Raw genomic sequence first — 25149 nt, 5'->3', positions numbered from 1 at the left:
GAAGATCCCACATGCCACGGAGCAACTAAGCCCGTGCGCCACAACTACTGAACCTGCGCTCTGGAGCCTGCGAGCCACAACTGCTGAAGCCCGTGCGCCTAGAGCCTGTGCTCCGCAACAAGAGAGGCCCCCGCTCACTGCAACTAGAGAAAGCCCGCATGCAGCAACGAAGACCCAACGCAGCCAAAAGTTAAATAAATAAATAAATAGATAGATTGGGGGAACACATCGTTCACAGGGACACGGTGAGTCGCGTAGAAAGTCGGTTGTGGAAAGCTGGCCACTTCTGTAGAGCTTGCGTGGAGACGACTGGCTGGGTGACCCGGGGCCTCTGCAGCTCTTCTGTAAAGTGCCATGCTATGGATTGATGACTGCTCTCCTGTCTCTGGGTCTTGTCTTTCCAGTCGTCCAGCATGCTCTGCCCACCCCCCGCCGAGGCGCACTGACCATGAGCTTCAACTCCTCCCTCAGCCACAGGAAGGAGCTGAGTAACCTCACCGAGGAGGACGGTGGCCAAGGGGGCGTCGTCGTCACCGAGTTCATCGCCATTGTCGTCATCACCATTTTCGTCTGCCTGGGCAACCTGGTCATCGTGGTCACCTTGTACAGGAAGTCCTACCTCCTCACCCTCAGCAACAAGTTCGTCTTCAGCCTGACGCTGTCCAACTTCCTGCTGTCCGTGTTGGTGCTGCCTTTCGTGGCGACCAGCTCCGTTCGGAGGGAATGGATCTTCGGCGTGGTCTGGTGCAACTTCTCGGCCCTCCTCTACCTGCTTATCAGCTCGGCCAGCATGCTCACCCTCGGGGTCATCGCCGTCGACCGGTAAGCTTGCATCACACTCAGAGAATCGAAGGGTTTAGGAGTGTGGGTGGAGGGGGAACCTGAGAGATCATGTGGGCTGTGCCCTCCAGGCTGCCTCAGTTCCTCGGGAGGGTGTCACGTCTGTGCTGGGGAGGGTGAGAAAGCAGAGTTCTGCCTCTTCTTCTATCCCCTCAACCAGAGCATCTCTGATTTTATCTGGTCTAGCTTGCATGTAGTTGGGGACTTCCCTGGTGGTCCAGTGGTTAGGACTCTACGCTTCCAGCTGCAGGGGACGTGGGTTCGATCCCTGGTCAGGGAACTAAGATGCCACATTCTGTGCAGCGTGGCCAAAAAATGAGAAAAACAACTTAGAAAGAAAAGTTCTATTAACTTCTGCTTCTCAGTTGATAGTTGAGAAACAGAAGCTGAGGAAGGTGACGTGGCAGAGGAGGTATCAGATCCAGGTCTTCCCCAAAGTGCTGCCTGCTCTCTGTTGCTTTGGGTTGGGCCAGAGCTGCACCAGGGCAGCCCAAAGAGGAAATACTCTCTATCGTCCACAGTGCAAGGGCCTGAACATCAGCTCAGTGCTGGATGGAAGGAGAGCAGGGGAAGGGAAGACAACACAGGGAGTAAGATGGCGCCTGGGAGAGACAGTGTGTGCTTTAAAACATCTGGGCTCTCCCTTCTTGTGGCATAGCTGGCTCCAGCAAGGAATAGCACTGCTGACGCCCCTCAGCTCTATCTAGAAGGTTCTTCCAGATTCCTGCGTTAGGCTGTCAGATTTAGTTGTGAAAGTCCTGCAGGCTTTGACAGAGAGTTTCCGACCCCTGGAGTCTTCTTTATTAGGATTTTGCCAATGGTCACTTCATTCATCCCAGGCAAGGGTTCAACTGTACAAGGGCAGAGGGGGGAGATTCAGAGTCTCTGTGATTTATAGAATTGGGGAGGGAGTCAGGGAAAACACAGAGGGGTTCCCCAGGACTGTCGTCACTGGGTGACACGAGTCCCCTGGCTCCCTTGGGATCGTCCATTTTTGAGCCGATGAGTGGTGGCTGGATGGTCTACCCAAGGTGCAGGCCTCCACTAGGGCCGAGGCCGGAATCCTTTCAGCCCTCTGCACCTGAGGGGGGTTAGAGTGAAGGAAGCCATTGGTCAGAACTAATCAGGTGGCTTCTCCAAATATCTCCTTTCCCCCCAACAGAAGAAAATAATACCAAAAGTAGAAAGAGTACAATCAGAAATATCCATAATCCCACCAATCAGAAGCAATCACTGTTTACTTTTGTTTGTTTGTTTGCGGTACGCGGGCCTCTCACTGCTGTGGCCTCTCCCGTTGCGGAGCACAGGCTCCGGACGCGCAGGCTCAGCGGCCATGGCCCACGGGCCCAGCCGCTCCGCGGCATGCGGGATCCTCCTGGACCGGGGCACGAACCCGTGTCCCCTGCATCGGCAGGCGGACTCTCAACCACTGCGCCACCAGGGAAGTCCTCCATTTTTTTAGTATACTTGCCTCCAGGGATTTTTGGCCGCATGCAGTAAATTTAGAAAATAGACTCAAGGCACATGTGGTTTTGTGACCTGCTTTTTCACTTAACAAGTGATTGTGAGCATTTTTCCCACCTGCAGATATCCCTGGAGAACATGATTTTGAATGGTTACATGGTATTCCGTCCTCTGGATGGACTGCAGTTTATTTTTACAGTCCCCTGTTAGCTTACTGTTTTATATAGCACTTTGATGAAGATGTATGTTTGTGGAATTGTGTTTTCAGTCACAGGAAACACGCTTTGAAGATTCTTGATGTGTAAAAGGCAGGCTCCCCTTCAGAAGCTTGTACAGGTTGTTACTTCAGCAGCCGTTCATCGGCGTCCTAGCAAGACTGATAATAAGCACTGCAGACATAACTGGAAGTCTGTTGGCAGTAGGATGGGATGGGGAATCATTACTTTTGGGATATCCCGTCCTGGGTCCTGTGGAAGGTGGAGTGGGGGCCAACAGCTCAGGAGCAGAGCGGAGAAGTGGGTTTTTAGATGCCTCTCGCAGAACTGTGTATACGTGGATTCTCAGTAAGTGGAGGCAGCTCTCGGAGGCCGTATACTGCTTACTTGGATCTGAGGTCTAGGTAAGCGCGAGTGCGATTTCCACCAGCAAGCATGACCGATTCTCAAATCACGCCATCAGAATGCATCAAATGAGAGAGCATTTGCCTCTTTCGACGCCTTGCTCTTTCACGCTGGGAATATTTGCTGGGTGTCTACTCTGTGAAAGGCCCTGTGCTACATCCTCGGATGGTAGGATACAGCATGAGCAGGACGCAGCCCTTGCCCACCAGGAGTTCACAGCTTCATGGCAGAGGCTGACCCGTGGGAGCTGGTGTGAACACAAAGCAGAATTAAGCGCTATGACAGCTCCCGTGGCTGCTTCTGAGGGCAGGGCCTGCAACGCTCCGGGGAAAAGGTGGCATTTGAGTTAAGTCCTAGCAGTGAATAGGATTGCAGGGGCCCTTCCGAATGCACAAGCCGCCTCCACTTATTCATTTGATAAACAGTTATGGAGCACCTAACATATGCCTGGCCAGGTGATTGGTGCTGGGAACGCGCAGCTGAAGGAGATGAACGGACACGCTGAGGAATTCGCAGTGTTGGGGGGATAGACATGTGGCCAGGTAATTTTAGGACCACGTGGTGTGTACGCAGAGCCAGTGTGTTCGAGGTGCTGTGAGAACGCAGAGGAGGGAGCAAGGCCGGAAGTGGTGAAAAAGCATGGCGCGTGGGACACAGCTGGAGACCAGGGAAAACAGCTGGTCACGGAAGAGGTGACGCACGTGAACAAATTGGCGTCACTGGTCATCTCACTAGAGATTTAATCCAGGCACCCCAGACCCCACAGCCTGTGCCAGGGTCACCCAGTGACAGAGCCGTGAGTCGAGAAAGGGCTTCTGCCTCTCCCAGCGATGACAAGTCACCAAGGCCTGGTTGTCTCTGGAAAATAGACCATTTCCTCCTGCGAGTGTAGCAAGATGGATTTGGCCATCACAGTGCTTTGCCCAGATCTTTGACTATAAGATATAGACTGCGGTCAAATTTGGTGTCTTCAAATATTTTCATGGCAGGTGCGATTAATTTTTTTTATTATTGGTCATTCGTGTGGCCAAAAATACAAATTGACTGGACCAGCGAATCGATCATGTTCATATAAATGATCACCGTCTGACCAGGATTTCAAATACCCCTTCCCCTGTCCCCATGAATTTTAGGGAATTAAATTTACTTGATATTAGTGATTTTGAAGGTTACATATTTGCCTTCTATGTGGGAAACCTAAAGATGCAGCTGTGTGTGTGTGTCTGTGTGTGTGTGTGTGTGTGTGTGTGTGTGAGAGAGAGAGAGAGAATGAGAAAGAGAGGGAGAAGCAGAGACAGAGAGAGGTGGAGGGGATGGGTAGGAAGGAAGGGAGAGTGAGAGGGAGGGAAACAGGCGAGAGGAGGCAGTAGTAAAAGATAAGTGAGGAGAGAGGAGAGAAGAATAAGAGAATGGGGGTGGAAGAAAGAGATGGGAACATCGGTAAGAAAGTGGAAGAAAACAAGGGCGGGGGGCTAGACACCTGCCGGGCACTGCACTATGCCGTTAACAAATGTTTATCCCAGCTAATCCTCACAATCACCCTATCAGTCCTCATTTTGCAGAAGAGCCTAGCGAGGTTTTGCAAACTCGCCCAAGTCCACGTGGCTGGTAAGTAACTCGCCCAGTTTCTGAGATGCTAAAGGCTTTGGTTTTAGGCTTCTTTTGGCTAAATGTACATACATTGCAATGCTCACATCTACACCTTTATCAAGATATAAACATGCCAACATCTGTCCACAAAAAGAATTTCTTTAATGGGTTTCATAGATTTGAAACTTCATTTTTTAAACTTAAGCCTCATTTAGGCCTAGTTGCAGGTTCAAAGGAAAATATAGAACAAAAGCAACTCCCTATTCCCTGCAGGTTAATACAGGCCAGAACGGAGGTGTTTTCCTTTGTTTTCCGTACTCTTAGCTGTCTTCTGAAGCTCTCCATCTTTTCTCCAACAACTCATTTTTAGACACGAGCCCAAGCACCACCCTTGGTCCCCAAAGAGCCTTTTGTGATGTCACGTGTAACTTCAAAGTGATAATGCCCGTAGGGGCTCCAATGCTTAGCTCTCCTGCCACGAGATCACCCACTTAGATAACGACCCCTGTTTTTACTTTTTTTTTTTTTGCGGTACGCGGGCCTCTCACCGTTGTGGCCTCTCCCGTTGCGGAGCACAGGCTCCGGATGCGCAGGCTCAGCGGCCATGGCTCACGGGCCCAGCCGCTCCGCGGCATGTGGGATCTTCCCAGACCGGGGCACGAACCCGTGTCCCCTGCATCGGCAGGCGGGCTCTCAACCACTGCGCCACCAGGGAAGCCCCATCGTAATGGTTGAACGTGGCTGGTCAGAGGAGACGGGGACAGCTCATGTTCCCCAGGCCTGGCCTCCCACACCTACCTGTACACTCACCCCTGAAGTGTTGCCTGAGGTCAGAGGGCCTGCACACATTTTAAATGGGCAGAGGAAAGGAGAAATATCCGCCTTGTTTCTTTTTAAAAGTGGAGAAAACCTTCCTGGAAGTGCCCCCAGTCCCACCCCAGCAAACTCCCCTCACATTTCACTTGCCAGATGATGTCACACAGGTCAGTGCCTCAGCTGGTCACCTGGCAAGGGAGGGGATACCACCAGCATGGCCTGATTCATCCCCTGGTGCTTAGAAGGGCCCAGCGTCCCCTGTGGTCACAGCAGTTTTGCAGGAACAAGATAGGGATTCTGTCTTCAGGAAGGAAGGGGGAAACATCAGTGCACAGTGTCCCAGCTCTGTCCCCGCTGCCATCTAAAGGGAGGTCCCATCCAGCCCTTTTCCCCCCATTCGAGCCCATTCTGTCCTTGGAGCAGATCCATGCCAGACGTTCTGTGATTCCCATCTTCCTGGTGAAGGAACTGAAGCTCTGAGAGCTTAGCTCAGCTACCCAAGGTCACACAACTAGTGGACAGCAGAGTCGCCATCTGAACCCAGGGATCGCCAACTCCAAAGGCATGCTTCTTTCACGGGGCTGCACGGCCTTTGCAAGATGCGAACCCAGATGTCAGCAGAAGACAGGAATTGCTTTACCCCAGGCTCTGTGCAGGGGTTCTGTTATCCATACCATAATCGCGGTGGTTTCCTCTCATCAGGCTCCACGCTCAGAAACACTCCTTCCAGCCTAGACCTTGGTGGGGCCTCGAGGCTTGAGACCAGCAGTCCCCGTCTTGCCTCTGATTTGGAAGGCCTTTCATACAGGGACCCCTCCATGAGAGCCTGCCCCAGGCAGCCGGTGGTAATTCAGGCCATGGCCCCTGTCCCTGAGCTCTAGTGCCCAGGGGTGACTCAGGAAGGTCCTGGTGGAGCAGGTGGTTCACAGGTGGTGTGTGAGGCTCATAGCCACAGTCATCTCCTAAGGTTCCGCCTGTAGCAGGCAGCCTCAGTGTGGTCACCCCTGTCCCGCCACACGTTGCCCTCCTGCAGAAGCTCCATCATTACAGAACATTTCCTTTGGATAAAACGTCCGGGTGGGGAGGCTGGTGGTTTACTTTCAACCCCATGGTCTAAATCCTCCCACTCACTCCAGTTAAAGGGTCAGAGCTCAGCTGGCTGGCAAGGCTCTGCCCGTCCCGGCCCCCTGGCTCCTTTTCTCCCCGCGCACCATCACCCCGCGCCGGCCTTTTTGAGCTACAGGCAGCTTCCTCATTGAGCCGGTGCTCAGGTACATCTCCGCGTCTCGCCAAGGCTGGCGTTCTGCCTCAGCTGCTCCTGGGCCAGTGCCTCTGTTCGTTCAAGACCTGAGTTTGTGTGCCATCTGGTCCAGGAAGTCCGCCCTGACCCAGCAGTCTGGATCCAAGGCCCCGTCAATATGAATCAGTCGCTCTCCAGGCCTCTCTCCTTCTTCACAGAGCTGAGGGGTTAGGAACCACCCCTGGTCTGTGGACTCCGGAACAAGACGGTGTGCAGGGAATTGCTGGCCTGTGCGCTGGGGACTGTAGAGTTAGGTTGCCCGGGGTTTTATCTTGTTTCTTCCCCTTCCTTATCTAGAGCAGATTATTTATCCTTTCTCTGCTGTTAAGATGAGGATAATGATAATGCCAGTCACTCGAAAGACTTCTTGTGAGGATTAAATATCCCCTTTCTGCTCCAGAGCCTTGTACCCTGCTCATGTGTCTGTCTCCCCCCGCACCTTCTTACCTGTATTCCCGGTGCATAGCACGGTGCTTGGCATGTGGCAAGCCTTCAGTAAACATTCACTGAATGAATGTACCCCATAATCCTTAGATGTTCTTCTGGTTTCTGAGGACCCTCTGAAAACAGCTCTAAAAGGATTACTGTCAGAAACACAGAAGGGATCTGGCTCGATGCACGGTCCCTTAGAACTCCTGGAGATGCCTGAAGACTAGCCACACCCCCAAATGTGAGTGGGCTCTGGAAACAGGGCCGCCTGAGCTCTGTGTTCTTCCTGGTGTCCAGCCGTTCTCCGATGAAGAGTTGCACGGGGCTGGGTCACGTGGCCAGGCTGTGACTTGTCCGGGGAGGGTAGAGAGGAGGTGCTCCTTTTAGAAGCATTCACCCCATGGCCGTGTTGAGTGAGAGAAATCCAACAGAGCTCGCCACCTAGGAGAGCAGTGGGTGCCCCTCCTGGTGTGTCTTCTCTATTTTTAGTCCTCTCCCTCACCTGCCTCCGTTCTTTTTCCAGCTACTATGCGGTCCTGTACCCCATGGTGTACCCCATGAAGATCACAGGTAATCGAGCCGTGGTGGCGCTCGCCTACATCTGGCTTCACTCCCTCATCGGCTGCCTGCCACCTCTGTTTGGTTGGTCATCGGTGGAGTTTGACGAGTTCAAGTGGATGTGTGTGGCCGCGTGGCACCGGGAACCTGGCTACACCGCCTTCTGGCAGATCTGGTGTGCCCTGTTCCCCTTCCTGGTCATGCTGGTGTGCTATGGCTTCATCTTCCGCGTGGCCAGGGTCAAGGCACGCAAGGTGCACTGTGGCACCGTGGTCCTTGTGGAGGAGGACGCGCACGGGAACGGGAGGAAGAACTCCAGCACCTCCACCTCTTCCTCGGGCAGTAGGAAGAACGCCTTTCAGGGCGTGGTCTATTCGGCCAACCAGTGCAAAGCGCTCATCACCATCCTGGTGGTCATTGGGGCCTTCATGGTCACTTGGGGCCCCTACATGGTCGTCATCACCTCTGAGGCCCTCTGGGGGAAGAACTATGTCTCCCCAACCCTGGAGACCTGGGCCACTTGGCTGTCCTTTACCAGTGCCGTCTGCCACCCGCTGATCTATGGACTCTGGAACAAGACGGTTCGCAAGGAACTACTGGGCATGTGCTTTGGGGATCGGTATTACCGGGAACCGTTTGTGCAGCGGCAGAGGACTTCCAGGCTCTTCAGCATTTCCAACAGGATCACAGGTAACTTGGGAACTTGTCAGGGAAGGGATGCCCACCCTCAGGTGGGTGTAGCCTGTGGTCCTGCAGGCGCTCGGGCAGGTTGATGGGCGAGGTCTCAGACTGACTGCTGCTTCAGGGCTTAAAACACAGGTTTCCTCTGGGGAAGGAACATCGCAGAGTGTCCACTGTGATTCCCAAGCAGATTTCCTGAGCTTAGCAGTTCAAGACAGGGTACACCAGAGTTCAGAAATCCGTGTTCTGTGACCCCAGCCATGGCCCGCTGGCCTGGAGAGTAGATCTAGATAGATCTATCTAGAGAAAAAAGAACCCAAGCATTGGACCAGGCTGCCTTCACCTTTCAGTGTTCCTTGAAGGCAGGGTCCTCTTTAAAGCACTTCCTGCCCTCCTCAGCTACTCCTCCTGGACATACTCCGTCTTGGGCCTTTCCTCACGGGTCGGTGGTTTCCTCGTATTGTCGCTAATAATTCAGGACGTGTCGATGGCGGACCTCCACTCTCTCATTGAAATGTCACTATCTGGTGTGTGGACAGCTGCTCCTCCATTTGGTAATTGATTTCGGAGCTCACAGTTTCTGGACATGATCCCATCCCCTTTGATGAGACCCAGAGGAATTACTCTAGTGGGGGATAGATTTTTTTTAAAAAAAACCTTTTTCTTTTGAGATAATTTTAGACTCAGTGAAGCGTTGGGAAAACAGTACAGAGAATACCCATCCACCCAACTTGTCCTAGTGCTGACATCTTGCCTAACCGTAGCACAGCTACCAAACCTAAGACATCGCCAGGGGTGCAGCGCTATTAACAACTACAGACTTGACTCGGATTTCACCCATTTTCCCATGATGTCCTTTTTCTGTTCCAGGATCCAGTCCGGGATCCCACGTTGTATTCAGTTGTCACATCTCCTTTGTCTTCTTCAGTCTTTGACAAAGTCTTTTTTTTTTTTTTTTCCCCTTGTCTTCCATGACTTGACACTTTTTGTAGAGTCCTGATCGGGGAATTTGTAGAAGGCCCCTCAATTTGCATGTAGCTCATGTGTTCTCAGGGTCACAATGAGGTAATACCTTTTTGGCAGGCAAGGCTGGGCGGGTGATGTGCTCTTCCTAATGAGCGTGCCAGGGGTACATATGTCAGTAGGTCTTCTCACTAGCTAGTTCTTACCCTGATCTCTCGGTTGATGTCTTAGCTTGGGCTGCTACAACAAACTACCGTAGACTGCATGGCTTAAACCACAGACATTCATTTTTTCACAGTTCAGGAGGCTGGAAGTCTGAGGTCAGGGTGGCAACATGGTTGGGTTCTGGTGAGGACCCTCTTGCAGGCTGTCCTTTTGCTGTGTCCTCCCATGGCGGAGGGTTAGGGAGAGGGACAGGAGGGAGCAAGCTCTCCGGTCTCTTCTTATAAGCACCCCACCCTCATGACCTCTTCTAAACCTCAGTACCTTCCCAAGGACCCATCACATTGGGGGTTAGGGCTTCAGTGTATGAATTTGGTGGCAAGTACTTTCGGTCCCTACAGTTAAGATGGCGTCTGCCAAGTTGCCCCACTGTAAATTCACTGTTTTTTCCATCGTCATTAATAAGTACAACATAGCAGATATTTTGAGGCTCCCACTGTTTGTAGCATGCACTCGTGGATCTTGCCCCTGCAGTTATGACTGTGTTGTTTGAGGGAGACTGTCATCTGGACAGGCTGTTGGAAGACAGACTCTGAGGGCACTTATCAGACCATATTCAAGGAAAGCTCCAGTTCAGACTGCAGTTCTGGTCTCTTGCCAGATGACTTTGGGCAACTCATGCTGCTCGAGATAATTTTTCCTCCTCAGGAAATAGGTCTTCCACCTACCCTCTCAAGAGAGTGGAAAGAAATAACAACTCTTAATTATCATGAATATTCAGTGGTAGTGATGATAGGAGTCTTTTCCATGTGGCAATTAAACAAACCAATGTCACTGATTTATCTCAGGGACTGATGGAGTGTTCCTTCTTGAGAAAGGAAGGAATTCTGGGACTTTTAATTTTGACTATAGGAGAAAAAAATCTCTCAGGACCCCAGTATTTTAATTCCTGAAATGCCCACCCCCTGCCACTGGCAAGACCATGATTCCAAGTGTGACCTGTGAGCCAGGAGGAGTACATTCAGGGTTTGGTTTCATTTCACTGATGAACTTATTTGTTCAGATTTTGTAAAATCTCTTACCTTCTAGGCAAAAAAAAATAAATAAAACATTAAATGTTTTCGATTCCAATGAAGTTAGGAATGAGGAAGGGAAAAAAATGAGGAAGGAGAATGGAGGAGGAGAGGGTAGATAGAACAGAAAGAAACATCTGCTTTGGGGGCCAAGATTTTCCATGCAAGCCACTTGAGATTATCCTGGAAGAGTGTGTGAGGCCGTGAGAACAGGCGGAAAACACCCGCTGTGGTTGGGTTGGCAAGTCCAAGGCGGTGAGCAGTCTCCTCACTGAGGGAAAAGCAGTCTTGTGGGATGTGTTTGGGCTGAAGAGCATGTGGGATGATGGGTTCTGAGTTGCTGGCCTTCCCCTTGAATGGGAGCTGGGGGCATCCCTGCTGTCTCTTCCCGGGACGTCCTGACATCAGGAGGTGGGCAACAGCGTCAGCAGGAGTCTTGGAAAAAGAGCAGAATGCAGTGCCCACCCCAGCTCCGCACTCTGCTCCAGCCACGCCAGGAATGCCCACAGCCTTTCTGGTCAGGAGGGAGAGCTCTGCCTTCCACCTGGCATCCCCGGTAAGAAGGATGTTAAGATTTGTTCCAAAGCCAGCAAGAAAAGGCTCGGAGGCCCTGTCTCGGTTTTGTTCCTCTCCGTTTGCATAGGCATCTGCAAAATTTTCTCCAGAGGATTCAGTACATGGAATTATAAACTTTCCTAACCGTGCTTGTGAGCACAGGTGCAGTGAAGTGGCATTCCACAGACACCTGGCGCTTTCCTGCTGACTCCGGGAGGCCAGGAGTTTTACACATGCAGTCATGTTTATTTCATACATAGATTTCAGCCATAATCCGTGGATTTTGGTCTTCTCGTTCTATTAGCCCCAAACTGAAGAAGTGCAGCAGCTTACGTTTTCCCTGGGTGCCAGCTGTCACCAGGCCACCACAATACGTTCTGCTTGTGAGTCTCATTAGCAGGTTCCCATGGGGCTCCCCTAGGAATTGAGATCTCTGGCCTCCCTGGGCTTTGCCGGGCAGGGCCACTGCATGGTGGGTAGGTCAGCCCTGGAGTGGACCTTGATTCCAGTGCTGAAACGTGAGCTAGATGCTTACGTTTGGTCTTGGGAGGCCAGACTACACCTCCAAAGCTGACAGGCGGCTACGGGTGATCGGAGCAAAGAAGGGGCCTTCAGGAGAAAGGGCCACGGGCTTCTCCAACAGCTCTGCCACTCGCCAACCCAGTTGGGGTGGACAGCCCAGACATCAGCCCAACCCAGGCTTCGAGGGAGGCCTGGGCATGGTGGGAGGCCAGCCTCTCCAAATGCTGCCCTCGTGTGATGCTCGAAGCTCCTGGAACCGGGAATGGAGCCTTCCCAGCTGTCTTCTGCAGGGAAGGACGCTGACTCCCATTTGCTCAGAGGAAATGCCTCACCTCAGGGCCCTTGTGAGGTCTGGGCTGGAGGGAAGGAAGGAGACCCTGGGGCCTTTGAATTTTCCTGCCTTGTTTTGCCAAGTTCCCTTCCTGGCGCCACCTAGAGGTCTTCTGGTTACTTCAAAGTGCCAATGTCACCCCAGAATTGCACTCTGTTCTTTTAGCCGCTCAAAGGCACTCATGACTCTTCTGGCCACTCCAGGCTTCTGATCTGATCCCTGTGCCTGTCGTTTTGTGCCTTTTTTTTTCTTTCTTTTTAAAAAAAATTTTGTGAAAGGGGGTGGATTGGGCCCAGCCCAGTAGATGTGTTGTTGTTTCATGTGAAAAAACTCAGGGTAACTGAGTCTGCTCTCCAGTGGTAAAATGCTGGATAAACAGAATAGAGAGTTGCCGCCCGGCTGCCCTGTTTCCACGTCTCTTAGCCGAGCCGCATTGGTCTGGCTCCAGTGATTTCTCCCACTGGTAGAGACCAGGACTTGTGCCTGGCTTTCACTGCAGCCTCAGAGATGGCATCCAGAACCCACTGTGGCCTCAGCCGTCCCGGGTGGCAGTGGATGTTCCCCCGGCGACCCACCCCTCCGCAAGCCGGGCTTCCAGCTGAGACATAGTCATATTCTGAGGCCAAGACCCTGGAGATGGCTGATCATGTTTGGGCTCTTCTCTGGCCCCAGACCTCCACACCGACCCCCAGGAGAGGGGAAGGCTCCTTGCAAAAGTGCTTTCCCCACAGGTCATGAGAGCAGCGTGCTCTGACTGCATGGGTTCAGCCCCCATCATTTCCTCCGTGGCTCTGAAGGAGAAAGGAGGGCATGTGTGTCATGTCGCTTTGTCCCCTCAGAAGAATTAGGATGAAGGTACAGGGTGGAGGTGTCTCCTCTCTGTAGGTTTGCTGGGGGGGGAACGCTGGTGGTCCTTCGTGGCAGGTAGGTAGGTCTTCCTCGTGAGATCGGAGGAGTTTGACTTTTCTGTGCTTTTTTTTAATTGCTAAGAGTGCCTTTTTTGTTAACTCCATGGTCTTTATGGCCTCCAGCTCTTTTGTTCATGGAGTCATTATTTTCTCAATTTTCTAAGGACACCCAATTAGAATTCTGTTTGTTTTCTGAAGCTCCCTGCATCATCTCCCGAGACATCCTTTTTTCTCCCTTCTCTCCTTCCTCCCTTACTTTTTTATTCCCCCATCTCTGCTAGTGCCTTTCCTTAAGTATCTGGTGATCTCCGCCGTCCCTCACGGTTAGTAAGTCGGCCCAGGAAAGCCAGCGGGAAGCCCTGGGCGGTGGTGGGACTGGGCCGTCTCACGGGGCACCCAGATCTTGGGGTCTGTGGGGCTTTTCTCTCTGGCTGGCTGGATTTCCCTGGGGACGGGGTCTCTGGTCTCCTGCCCAGGTTAGGTGAGGCAGTGGGGCGGGGCCCCCACTGGTAACTATGTAGCCTCTCGTTCCCTCGGGGTTTTTGCCACGTTGCCATGTGCCTGGTGTCGCTAAGGCCAGAGTCCCCCAGTTCACTCTGTCCACTCTCCTGCCAACATGGGGAACGGGAGCCTGGACCCCGAACTGGGAACAGCAGTGGAGGGGACCCACTGCTTCCTGTAGAGACTTTCCATCAAGCCCCACCTGCCTGCAGAGACTCCGGGCCTCCAGTTCCTGAGCTTCTGGGGGCCTCCTTCCAGGCCTCCCCCTCTGCCAGCCTCAGCTCTTTCCTGGGCTAGTCTCACTGCCCACTTCCCACCTTCCAACTTACAAACATCCTCTTCATTTGGGGGTTTCGGCCTCTTCAAAAAACATCCCTTTTGGTATTCAGGTAGGATCTCGGGAGTTAAACACGCACCCGTGTTTAACTGGAAGATCTTCTCCCAGGACTGTTCACCTCGTTTTCTCTCCCACCTGCCTTGTTGGTGTTTGATGTTTGTCACGAGCGCTCCCCCTCTGGGGGGACCCAGTGAATCCTGTCACAGACTCCCCGGGATAGGAACAAGCGGCGAAGTGAAGGAAGGGCAGCTAAGAGCTTCGTGTCCTCAGCGCGTGGAGAGCACGCTTTGCGAGGAGGACAGAGCGGACAGGGGAGCGGAGGCGAAGCCCCTGGGGACTGGGTGGGCCGTGGATTGTACAGTCAGTGCTGACCTTGCCTTGCAGACCTGGGCCTGTCCCCACACCTCACGGCACTCATGGCAGGCGGGCAGCCCCTGGGTAACAGCAGCAGCACGGGGGACACCGGCTTCAGCTGCTCTCAGGACTCAGGTAAGCCCCTCACCTGTCACGCTTCCCCAGTGCCTGCCGGGTGGGAGCTGGTGGGGAGAGGGATGTCTCCCAGGGTGTGGAGGGGCGAGAGGCAAGGGTCTGGGTGTCCAGTCACGGCTCTTCAGCATCTCTGTGCCCCAGTTTCCTCCTCTCTACAGTGGGGATCTCAGCTCCTGTTCTCTCTGCCATGCAGGGTTGTTGTGAGATTCAAATTAAGTGAAAGCCTTTGAAAAGTTAAAATGCTAAATGATTGTCAGTTGTTACTCGAATTATAATAACCATCGTCCAGTGCAGGCTCTGGAGTCAACCTGCTTGGTTTTCAGTCTCGAATTGACTTTTTTTTTTTTTTTTTTTTTTTTGCGGTACGCGGGCCTCTCACTGTTGCGGCCTCTCCCATTGCTGAGCACAGGCTCCAGACGCGCAGGCTCAGCAGCCATGGCTCACGGGCCCCGCCGCTCCGCGGCATGTGGGATCTTCCCGGACCGGGGCACGAACCCATGTCCCCTGCATCGGCAGGTGGACTCTCAACCACTGCGCCACCAGGGAAGCCCTCGAATTGACTTTTAAGAGCTGTGTTATCTCAGACAAGCTGCTCAGTCTGTTTCTAAACCTTCGCGTTTCTCCATTTGTGAGCTGGGGCAGCCGTCCCTCTATCAAGGGCAGCTCCAACCAGGTCGGATACCTTGTCACCATCATTAGATGCCCTGCGACATGCCTATGAGGAACTCGGTCTCCCCAAAGAAACACATCTCCAGCAGCATTCTCCAGACCCTCCCTGTAGCTGCGGCCCAGGGGATGGTGCCGGCCCAGGACTCCTCCCCGCAGCGGCAGGCTCTGTGATGTCACAGTCTGCTGCCGGTGCTCTGGGGACCCAAGTGCCACACCCAGTGCTTGCCAGTTCATGACTGGATGAGAGGCTCGTGGGCAGAGGCTGTCGGTGTCCCTACGTCAGTCATTCATGGAGCTGACGAAGCACCCCATCCCGGGGCTGCTGTCTGTCCGTGTTCTGGGCGTGAAGGGAGGGTGCCAAATCCTGGCCCTTGACAGCAGGCTGTCTGTGGGCATTTCCCTCCCTGCTTTTGCATCTCTCCTGCCGGGACCTTTGGAAAACTCCTCTCTGCCTTGACCTGTGTTTCTTGGCCTGAGCCTGTGTCCCGGAATTCCGGGGGGACCGGCCGTGGGCAGGGACCCAGCCCAGGCCTCCTGTCGTGGAGCATTTCCCCGCAGGCAGAACGTTCCCTGAGGATGTTCTCCCACTGGCAGCCCGGAGGCTTGAACCACTGGTAGCACCCGCCCTTGTAGGCCCGAGTCCCTGCTGTGACTTGAAGGACGGGAGGGTCTCTGTCTCTCCTCGGGCTCTCTCCCTCTTCTCAGACAACCAGCAGGAATCCAGAGGCAGAGTGACATTCATTCATTTAACAGATATTTACTTGCCAGGCCCTTGCTTTGAGCAGACACTGCGCTAGGTTCCGGAGATGTAGTGGTAAACTGCCCTCATGGGGCTTTCCGTCTAGTGGGAAAGACGGCCATCCCATGCGCTTTAAATGGGGTGAATTGTGTGGGATGCGAATTATACCTCAATAATTCTGCTTTTAGTAAGGGTTATAAGGGTGATGAGAGCTATGGAAGGGGAAGCCGAGTGCTGTGAGGACACGTAACGGGGTCGTATGTGCCCCCTGTTGGGGAGAACTTGTCGGCGGGGAGGGCAGTGTTAGAAAAGCTTCTCTGAGGAAGTGATGTGAAAACCTGAAGAGTGAATAGGAGGTGACCAGGCAAAAAGGAGTAAGGGGACAGTGTCGTAAGCCAGCGGTCCCCAACCTTTTGGGCACCAGGGACCGGTTTCGTGCAAGACAATTTTTCCAGGGACCAGGGAGGGCGTGGTTCAGGCAGTGATGCCAGCGATGGGGGAGCCGCAGGTGAAGTTTCGCTCACGTGCCCACCATTCACCTCCTGCTGTGCGGCCCGGTTCATAACAGGCCGCAGCCGGTACCGATCCGCGGCCCGGGGCTTGGGGACCCCTGTTGTAGGCAGAAGAAAGAGCATGGGCTTTGGGGGTCACACAGACCGGAGTGTGAGCTTCAGCCCCGCTGTTTATTAGCCGTGTCCTCACGCGTGATGACTTTCATTGATGAGGCACCTGTTGTGCGCCAGGCAATGTGTCACATCTTCACACGTCTCAACTCAAAATCCTCCCAACAACTCTATGAGGTAGAGAGAATTACCATCCCCATTTTGTAGGCATGGAAGGATGCTGAGGGACTAAATATCCTGCCTGTGATCGTAGATCTGTCCGATTTGGGAAGCTGTGTGCTTAACCACCATGTTGTGAAGTCCGCTAGAGGAACACGCCTTTTCAGGTTGCTCTGCAAAAACACATGAGGGGGGCTTCCCTGGTGGCGCAGTGGCTGAGAGTCTGCCTGCCGATGCAGGGGACACGGGTTCGTGCCCCGGTCCAGGAAGATCCCACATGCCGTGGAGCGGTTGGACCCGTGAGCCATGGCCGCTGAGCCCGCGCGTCCCGAGCCTGTGCTCCGCAACGGGAGAGGCCACAGCAGTGAGAGGCCCGTGTACCGCGGAAAAAAAAAAAAAAAACCATATGAGGAGCTCCCAGCTCCCCTTTCTTCCTAATTTCCTGAGCACCAAGGCCTTGAAGGACTGATAGCTGGAGACTAAGACAGAACAAGACTGGTCCCCCCGCCCCGCCCCTGCCTGCCCACCTGCCCAGCTCTCTCTCATAGGACTTCCTTCCTTTCTGCCTTTTCCCCACTTTTTGGGGGGCATATTTCTCAATCCCTTTTTGGCCCCCAAAGAACTTTACATGTTCAGGTTTGAAATGTTTATTTAGCACGGCATACTTTAACTAGAATGATAGAAATTCACACTGTAAGAAGGATCACTGTGAACACAAAGCCCCTTTAATAGAGCCCCCTCCTCCGCTCAGCCCGACTGCCCTTCCCCATTCCAGGTCTTGTGAGTCTGCTCGCTGTGGCGGGTAACCCGTCCGCCTGGATAATGCTGCTGTATTTTTGGTGTGTCTGAAGCAGCCCCAGTGGCTGGCTGCAAACTCCCTGAAATGGGACGAGAGACAGTGTGTGTCCTGGGCAAATGCTGCAGGGCACTTGGTTGCACCTGATTGTGGGTTTGAATACATGAAAGGGGAGAGAGGGACGTAAGGGGTGTGAGCGAGGGCGAGAAAGGTGGCGAGAAGGACTTGGTGTTGCCTGTTGTAGGCGCACAATCGGCCCTTGGTTTTAGGAACGGATGTCATGCTGCTCGAAGACTTCACGTCTGATGACAACCCTCCCTCCCACACTTGCCCACCCAAGAGGAGGAGCTCAGTGACGTTCGAAGATGAAGTGGAACAAATCAAAGGTGGGTTTCTGTGACTGACGGCTTCAGGGTAACGGGGGAAGGGAAAGGATCTTAGGAAAGCTCCTTGGCCCAGCCTGCTCCCATCCCCAGCACACCAGGGCTCCCCCGCCTTTGCCCAGCCCCATGTCCCTCCCGGCCTGCCAGTCTCACTTGAGTCCTTAGGCTTCCAACTCTCGGAGCAAGCAGCATCTAAGGCTGGGCAAGCAGTGGCCTACGTACACAGACACACACACACACACACACACACACAGACACACACACACACACACACAGACACACACACACACACACACACACAGACACACACACACACACACACACACACACACACACACACACACACACACACACACTTCCCATCTCCTCCCTCAGGAAGTTGCCCGACTGGATACAACAGTTTCTGAGCCCTCCGCGGTTTCTTTCCTTCATGGATGATGTGTGGTTACGAGTCTGAACCTGCCCTCTTTGAGCCTGGCTTCCTCCCGTGGAAAATGGAAGTCGTTGCCCAGTGAGTGCGCCGACTTCCCCGGAGGCAAAGGCCGCCGTCTCGATTGGCCTGTTGCCTCTGAAGCTGATGGGGGCGCTGGGATCCTGTGAGAGGAATGAGTTCTGCTGTCATCCAGTCCCTACGTTTTTCTGCTCCAGTTGCTCTGAATTCAGCCCTCAGCGCTCTCGGTGCCTCTGGAACTTGGGGTCTAGTTTCCCATCCAGATATGCTGATTAGAAGAGCGACAAAGGAGCCATCCAGGCTGCCCACAGATGGAAGAATCTCTTTTTTTCTGAATCCCACCCGGTGGTGAGGACAGCCACCGACATGGCCGGATGTGGATGTGGTGGAAGAGTCCAGGGACTTTAAGATATAAATTCTTCAGAAATGCTGAGTACCAAAATAAATATGGGCCGGGGCAGAGTTTGAGGTTCATAATTTGTCCCATCTCTTCTACCACCCCCTCCCCGATTCCAGATGAATGGAGGGGTGGTCATGGGCGTCAAGGAGGCAGATATCAACTCGTCTGCTTTACGGGCAGAGTGGATGCAAGAACAGAGCTTGGATTAGCAGCTTCATGGGCTCTATAATATGTTACTCCCGTGTTAAAAAAAATGGATTGAAGCCCTCCGCAATCCACCCAGCCCGCATAGGGCCAAGCCTGCCCCATCCAGTCTACGTGTTGGGGGACGGCAGTTCCAAAGGCGCCTTCTCTGCACGCAGGGCAGGGAGCAGGCACGTGTGTAAGACCTTGTCAGTCCTCCCGGGAGTGAGTGGCAGGGCAGAGGTCCTCCCCTCTTTCCCTCCTGGAGAATGGGGTGGAAGTTGCCTACTCTAGACAACGTGAGGTGTAGGGGATACGCCGTTCCTCCCAAAATGTCAGGAGAGAAACAGGCAGTGAGATTAATAGTCATAAGGCCATGGATGTGAAATTGAAGGGCCCCCTCCCTCCCTCCCTCCCTCCCTCTCTCTCTTCCTCCCTCCCTCCCTCCTTCCCTCCTTCCCTCCCTCCCTCCTGTGCACTTTAGGTGTCAGGAGTCCTAATCCTGGGGGAAGGGGCACCTGAAGCTTTAATGTCCTTCCAGTCCTGAGGTTCTCCATGGCTTTGGGGAATCTCTGAGCGAGGGTGGAGAGGACAGAGACCACATTCAGGTTTGTGGAAGTTTAGAGCCAAAGCTATTACACACTCCAGGGAGCTGAAAGACCAGAGAACTCTTTCAAAGATGTAAAAATTTGAATGTCATTAATAGAAAGTATTTATCAAGCCTTTTTCTATGAGCCAGACCTAGGCTAAAGCACCTTAGGAAGAGCTGTCTAATTATCACGGGCACGGGAACCCCATGACGTAAGGAGTGTGCCAGGATCTTCTCTTTACAGATGAGGTAACCGACGTGAGATTAAACACTTCTAAGATTTCCCAGATAGTAAGTAGGGGAGTCAAGGATCGTCACCTTACGGACTGTGACTCCAGAACCCACACCCTTAACCTCAGTTTGCTTCCGCTCCCAGGGGCAGTAAAGCAAGGGCAGGCCTCTCCCGGGACAGCCACGGTCCTGGTCCCTCGCTAACCTTTGCTCTGCCTTCTCTCTCAGAAGCCGCCAAGAACCCTGTTCTTCACGTGAGAGCCGAAGTGCACAAGTCCTTGGACAGTTACGCAGCCAGCTTGGCCAAAGCCATAGAGGCTGAAGCCAAAGTCAACTTATTTGGGGAGGAGGCGCTGCCTGGGGTCTTGCTTGCCGCACGGACCGTCCCCGGGGTTGGCTTTGGGAGCCGCCGAGGCAGCAGAACTCTCGCGAGTCAGAGGCTGCAGCTGCAGAGCATCGAAGAGGGGAACGTTTTAGCCGCGGAGCAGACGTGAGGGTGGATGCCCTCAACATACCCTGGTGTGCAGCCATCAGAAAAAACGCTGAACACAATGTCTGTAAGTGACTTCCGTGTCTCTGTGAGACCACACGTGGGCTTCCTTGAGGTCTCAGCGATGGGACCAGAGGCATCTAGAGTACAAAGCAGAGCCAACGGAGGTGTGGCTGAGACTTTGTGGGAGGTGGGCCGTAGAGGGGAACTAGAGACCACGGCTTAGACGGAGACCGCCGCGTGGGTCACTTCCTCCTCTGCACATCCTGTGCCCTGGGGGTCCAGCCACGCACTGTCCCGGAGGCCTCAGGAGGCGAGCCCTTCCCAGGGCCCTTCGGAGGATGACGCTGCTTCTGGGTGGTTGATGTGGACCCTGCCGGGCCGTCAGTTTTACACTAAATGGTCCCCAGAGGAGAGCCCAGGAGCCGAGCTCCCCAGATCCAGGTGCTGCGCCCTGGGGTCCTGGTTATGACCTCGCCTCTGGTGGCGCCACCTGCTGGTGCTAGTAGGGACAGCTCACGGGCCGCTGGGCGGACGCAACAGGCCTGGGGCTGCTGTGGCTGAGGACGGGGCCGCCTCCCTAGTGACTGAGTCTTCGCTATTTCATAAGAAGGGAGAAACCACTGTAAAAGACAGGAGGAAGGAGCAGATACCAGATGTTTCATTTCTAGAATTAAAAAAAACAAAAAAATCCATTTGGTTAGGATGAAACCACGATCTTAACTGAGCCTGAAAGGGCCATGGGGCCAAGCGCTGCTGGGAACTAGAGATACTGTTATCGTTGGAGGGAATCCCCTTCACATAGGAAGACCTCATGGAATAGACTCGGCTTGTGATGTTTGATGGACTGTTTCATTAGCTGGCCTCCAGGGAATACTCCCGTAGGCAGCAGCTACTGTTTCCCCGCCCTGAGCAGTGTAAGAGGAGACAGACTTGAAGAAATGCTGGACCTGGCATCAGCAACCTGCGCGCAGGCCCGGCTCCGCCGTACCTTCCTCATGTCATTGGGACTCCCTGTCACCTCTAGGCCATCTGGAAAATAAGATAAGGGAGTGAGGAGTTGGATTGAATGGTGGCCGGGATCATTTCTAACTCTGATCTTTGATGTTCTCTGAATTTGTAAGTTAGAAAAAAAAAAAAGTGACCCATGGACCAACATTTGCACAGCTTTTGAGTGTGGTTTCTAGTGGGCATGTGAAGCACTGCTGCAAGCCCGGGTACGTGGGCTGATCCGATGTGTCTGGAGCACAGTTCTGACAGGATGCCAGCCGGCAAGACACTTCAATGGGGGCAGAGGCGGAAGTGGGCCACGCATTGTGGCTTGTATGTTAGATCTCTCTCCCTTGGAGTTGGGATGGCCGTTACATGTGTGGGCTTGGAGCGGTGGCTGTGGTGACGTGAACCACCTGTGCCTGCCCTTCAGCTTGGGTGATTAGGCCAGCCAAGTGCAGGCCTTTCCCCGCCTTCAGAATTCCGGGGGGTCAGCAGAGGGTACATCCTGAGGAGATCTACCTGCGTCTGCTATGAGGCAGCCATCCCAGAAAGGGAATCACTTTTGTGGCGTTCCATTGGGGTCTAGCTAGCTCTCAGTGAGGCAGTGTCTCTTTGCTGTGTGGTAGAGACCCAGTGGTTGGCTGGTCCCCTGGTCTGCAATTTACAGAAGACTTCCTGAGACCTGGGGGCTGCTACCTTCACGGTGATCAAACTCATCAGCAACTCCTGTGGGTCAGCCGGGTGCCAGCCACGGGTCTGCATTCTGGATGGGAGTGGGAAGGATCAGAAGGTGGTTTCACCCTTGGGTTCTGCCGATGAGATGTGCAGATCAGTCAGACTCTGCTGTCACTACTGGGTGGCATTCCGAAACCTGAGGGCATTTTATGTTTTCTGCATGTATTTTTTCCTAGCACTGGTCCTTGTCTAGTTTCTAAAGGGACCATACGCCTGAGCTTCTAGTTCGCACCAAGGTGGAACAGGGCAGGGACCTTTACCTCTAGGTTGGAATAGCCCACGATGCCACCCCTCCCCCACCCCTTAGGGCATTTTGAGTGCCGCAAAGTGACTTGCAACCCAGGGGCTGGAGAGTGCTTCCCCCGGACTGTACTTAGCTGGGCTCTAGGGAGAGAGTCCTGAGACATCTCCCGGCCTCCAAGTCCTCACTGGCTGATCCCAAACTAGCTTAGATACACGAGGATTTAATCTAAGCCAGTCTAGCAGTACTGCACTTCCTGAAAGCATTCTGTGCGTTTCCTCTTTTCTACCGAGGTCCGTTTATTTATTCATCTACCAGACACTGCACCTCCAGTGTGTGCAAGGCACCAAGCTAGGCTCTGTGAGTACTAACACTAAAGTGTGTTCACTCTAATATAGGGAGAGACCTGGGAGAGACTGAGGCTAATAAATTGCAAAGTCCATGAATGATTATAGAAAGAACTGTGGGCTCCAGAGGGAGGTGAATATTTCCGATTAGAAGGAGTTAGGGGTAGCACCATGTAGGAGGTGACTGTTTGAGCCAAGCCTTGGAGGATGTCTGGCAGCTGGAACCATATTTTCCATATTCATGAATTCAGATTTTCCTTGATTCAGCCTAAGCGAGAGAAAGGAGAGCAAAAGGAGGTGGATGGGGGAGAGGGCGAGGACATAATCCCCACATGCTCTGACGTTTCTGAGAGGATTTTTGAGGACCCCTGTCCTTAGTGCAGAACCCCAACTGCCCCCGCTGAACCCAGGCCCATTATAATGCTTTATTCTGCTGTGCAGTGGCAGCCTGAGGACTTCCTGAGGGGGCCACGTGGACAGTGGCAGGTGGGACACTTGGCCACTTGTTCACGTCAAAACCTCAGTCCTGCATCTTCTGGTTTTGACAGGACCACGTTTAGGACTGTTGCCCATCTCTGCTTCTTTCATAGAGATTGCCACTTGACCGGGTCCCCCCCAGTGCTATACCCCAGATACCAGGTTTGGGGGCTAGTGTGACCCAGAAGGCACTGGAGTGCCACGCCACTGAGCACACAGCTCAATCCCTAGCCTTTTCCCAGGCCAGACGCACCAAGACTGGAGTTCAGGGCCTTCGACACTAGGTGGCAGCAGTGTGGCTGCGATGCCGCTGGCAGTTCCCCACCGGGAAGAGCTAAGGGTAAAGCTGAAGGCTCGTTTGCTTCTGGCTTCGAGCACCTACTCTGAGCTCCTGGTCTCCACTGCAGTCCTCGGCCTTTAAAGGACCACCCAGCTAGCTTGCTTACAAGTGTGACCCCATTCGGGGTTGCAGGTACTGCCAGTGCTCAGCTGTGTGAGCTTAAGCAAATCACTGCTGTAGAAACGGGGTTGAGGAATGTTAAGACAAGGGCCATCTGGTGCTAATGTTCTTTGATTTTCATTTAAGGAGCTGCTGGGTAGTCTCTGAGTGAACGGCGGGACTAATTCAAGTGTTTGCAATAGGCCAAGGTAGTTTGGAGTGGACAGGAGAGGGAGGAAAAGCGCTTTGATACAGTGAGAGACTTTACTGGCCTGTTCAGATTTAACTAGATGAGTATTTTGTCTATCCTGATAGTGGGTCCCTGAAATACTCGCAGATTAGAGACAGGTCTGCGGATGGACCACGGGATATACTCACGACAAGGGTTCAGCCTTGAGCCCCAGCCGTCTCCCGTCTGGAAGGAACTGTGAAGGTGATGTGGCTACCAAAGGATGAGACAGGGAACTAGCACATAGTGCCTACTGTGTGCCTGACCTGTTAAGACATCTGAGTGCCCGTCATGTGCTAGGCATTAGTTGGGCACTTCCAAATGCTTTATCTCACTGCAAATGATACAGTGGGGATAGTGCAGGCTTTGGTATGGGACGTTCTGGGTTCGGATTCCACGCTGCTGCTTCTGAGTAAGGTGTCCTTGGGCTAATTACTCGATCTTTCTGTATTGCAGTTTCCTCATCTATAAAATGAACTTTGTATTCTGTTTCTATGTGGGGACACAGACTCCAGGGGGCCCTCTGATTATGTGGATTAGGGCATCCAGCACAGTGCCTGGGGCATAGCGGATGCTGAACCCCTGCTGTTTCTTCTCCACTCTGCAGGTGGGTGTATTATTCTTGTTTTACAGGGCTCTGGTGATAAGAAGTGAGAATCTTAAAAAGATAACCGTTATCCTAGATAAGAGGTGTTGAAGGTTGTTGCCGTAGGAATCGTCACGTCGTCACGTCTGCCGTACAGCATGAAGGGATGTGGTGAGAAAGGAGAAGACGATAGAGAGGAGGGGGTAAAGGCTAAGTGGCACTTGGGATTCAGGAGATCTGAAGGGGCGAAACTGAGCTTTTCTGTTACTGGCTATCGAAGATGGTAGAGCCCCAGGCTGCTGTGGCATCTGGAATCAAAGCACAAGCTCAGCTTTGAGCTCCCTTACAGCCCAGAAGGGATGCTCTCCCTGAGATGTGACCTGGAGTCTCAGGGCAGCCCCATCCTGCAGTGACAGTGACTGCTTGGCCTTGGCTTTGGGGTTCAGATTCTGTGAGTCTCCGAGCCCCTGAGGGAAGGGGCAGCGCAGGGGCAGGAGTCCATGCTGCCACCCACAGTGTACACAGAACCCCAGGTGAATTCCATGGGAGAGTGAAGGGAAATCACATTTTTCACCCTGAAGCAAAGGAAAACGGCTGTGAGCACAGTCGTATGTGACTACAAGAGGGGGCAGAGCCGGACCGTCCTTCTGGGTTGGGAAGGGGCACACACAGAATCCAAGGAGGCCTAGGGAGGTGAAGGGAATTGTCCAAGGTCTCAAAGGAGATTAAGCCAGGGTGGGGGCTGAAACGCCAGGTCTTGGCCATGTGACTGAGAGAGGGAAAGAGCCAGCTTTGCAGCTCGAGGAGGATGAGGGATAGTTAACAGTCATCATTATTAGAAGGCCAGTAGGGCTTTACTGGGTAGGTAGGACTATTGTAAAGCAAGGAGTTTGGGAGACTGGAATATCTGCTTGCCAGACCTATAAAAAACTGCAGGCCTAAGGTGGCTGGATTCACTGGAAAGAATTCAAAGCACAAACTCAAATCTGCATAAGATTACCAAGAGCACAGTTCTGCTCACTGTTATTTTTAGGAGAACAAAGTACGCAAAGCTGTGTTCATTTCCCTCAGAAAGCATTTTCCTGAGCAGTATTAACAGCTTAAGAATTAAAAGCCACTTCTGTTTTTCCTTTTTTTTTTTTTTTTTTTTGCGGTTTGCGGGCCTCTCACCGTTGTGGCCTCTCCCGCTGCGGAGCACAGGCTCCGGACGCGCAGGCTCAGCGGCCATGGCTCACGGGCCTAGCCGCTCT

General features: G+C 53.2%; 1 protein-coding gene across 1 annotated transcript; it reads left to right on the top strand.

The window, feature by feature from the left end:
• Positions 1 to 409: 409 nt before the first annotated feature.
• On the top strand, positions 410 to 21114 carry GPR161 (G protein-coupled receptor 161). The gene is made up of 5 exons (XM_060009249.1): positions 410 to 822; positions 7583 to 8307; positions 14035 to 14139; positions 17395 to 17511; positions 19591 to 21114. The coding sequence occupies exons 1-5, from the start codon at positions 449 to 451 to the stop codon at positions 19854 to 19856; spliced, it is 1587 nt and encodes a 528-aa protein (XP_059865232.1). The 5' UTR covers positions 410 to 448; the 3' UTR covers positions 19857 to 21114.
• The last annotated feature ends 4035 nt before the right edge of the window (positions 21115 to 25149 follow it).

This window comes from Delphinus delphis, chromosome 1 (genome assembly GCF_949987515.2).
Source record: "Delphinus delphis chromosome 1, mDelDel1.2, whole genome shotgun sequence".
Classification (NCBI taxonomy): domain Eukaryota; kingdom Metazoa; phylum Chordata; class Mammalia; order Artiodactyla; family Delphinidae; genus Delphinus; species Delphinus delphis.
Note: the sequence above shows the minus strand (reverse complement) of the source record. Positions and strands in the feature narration are given on the sequence as shown.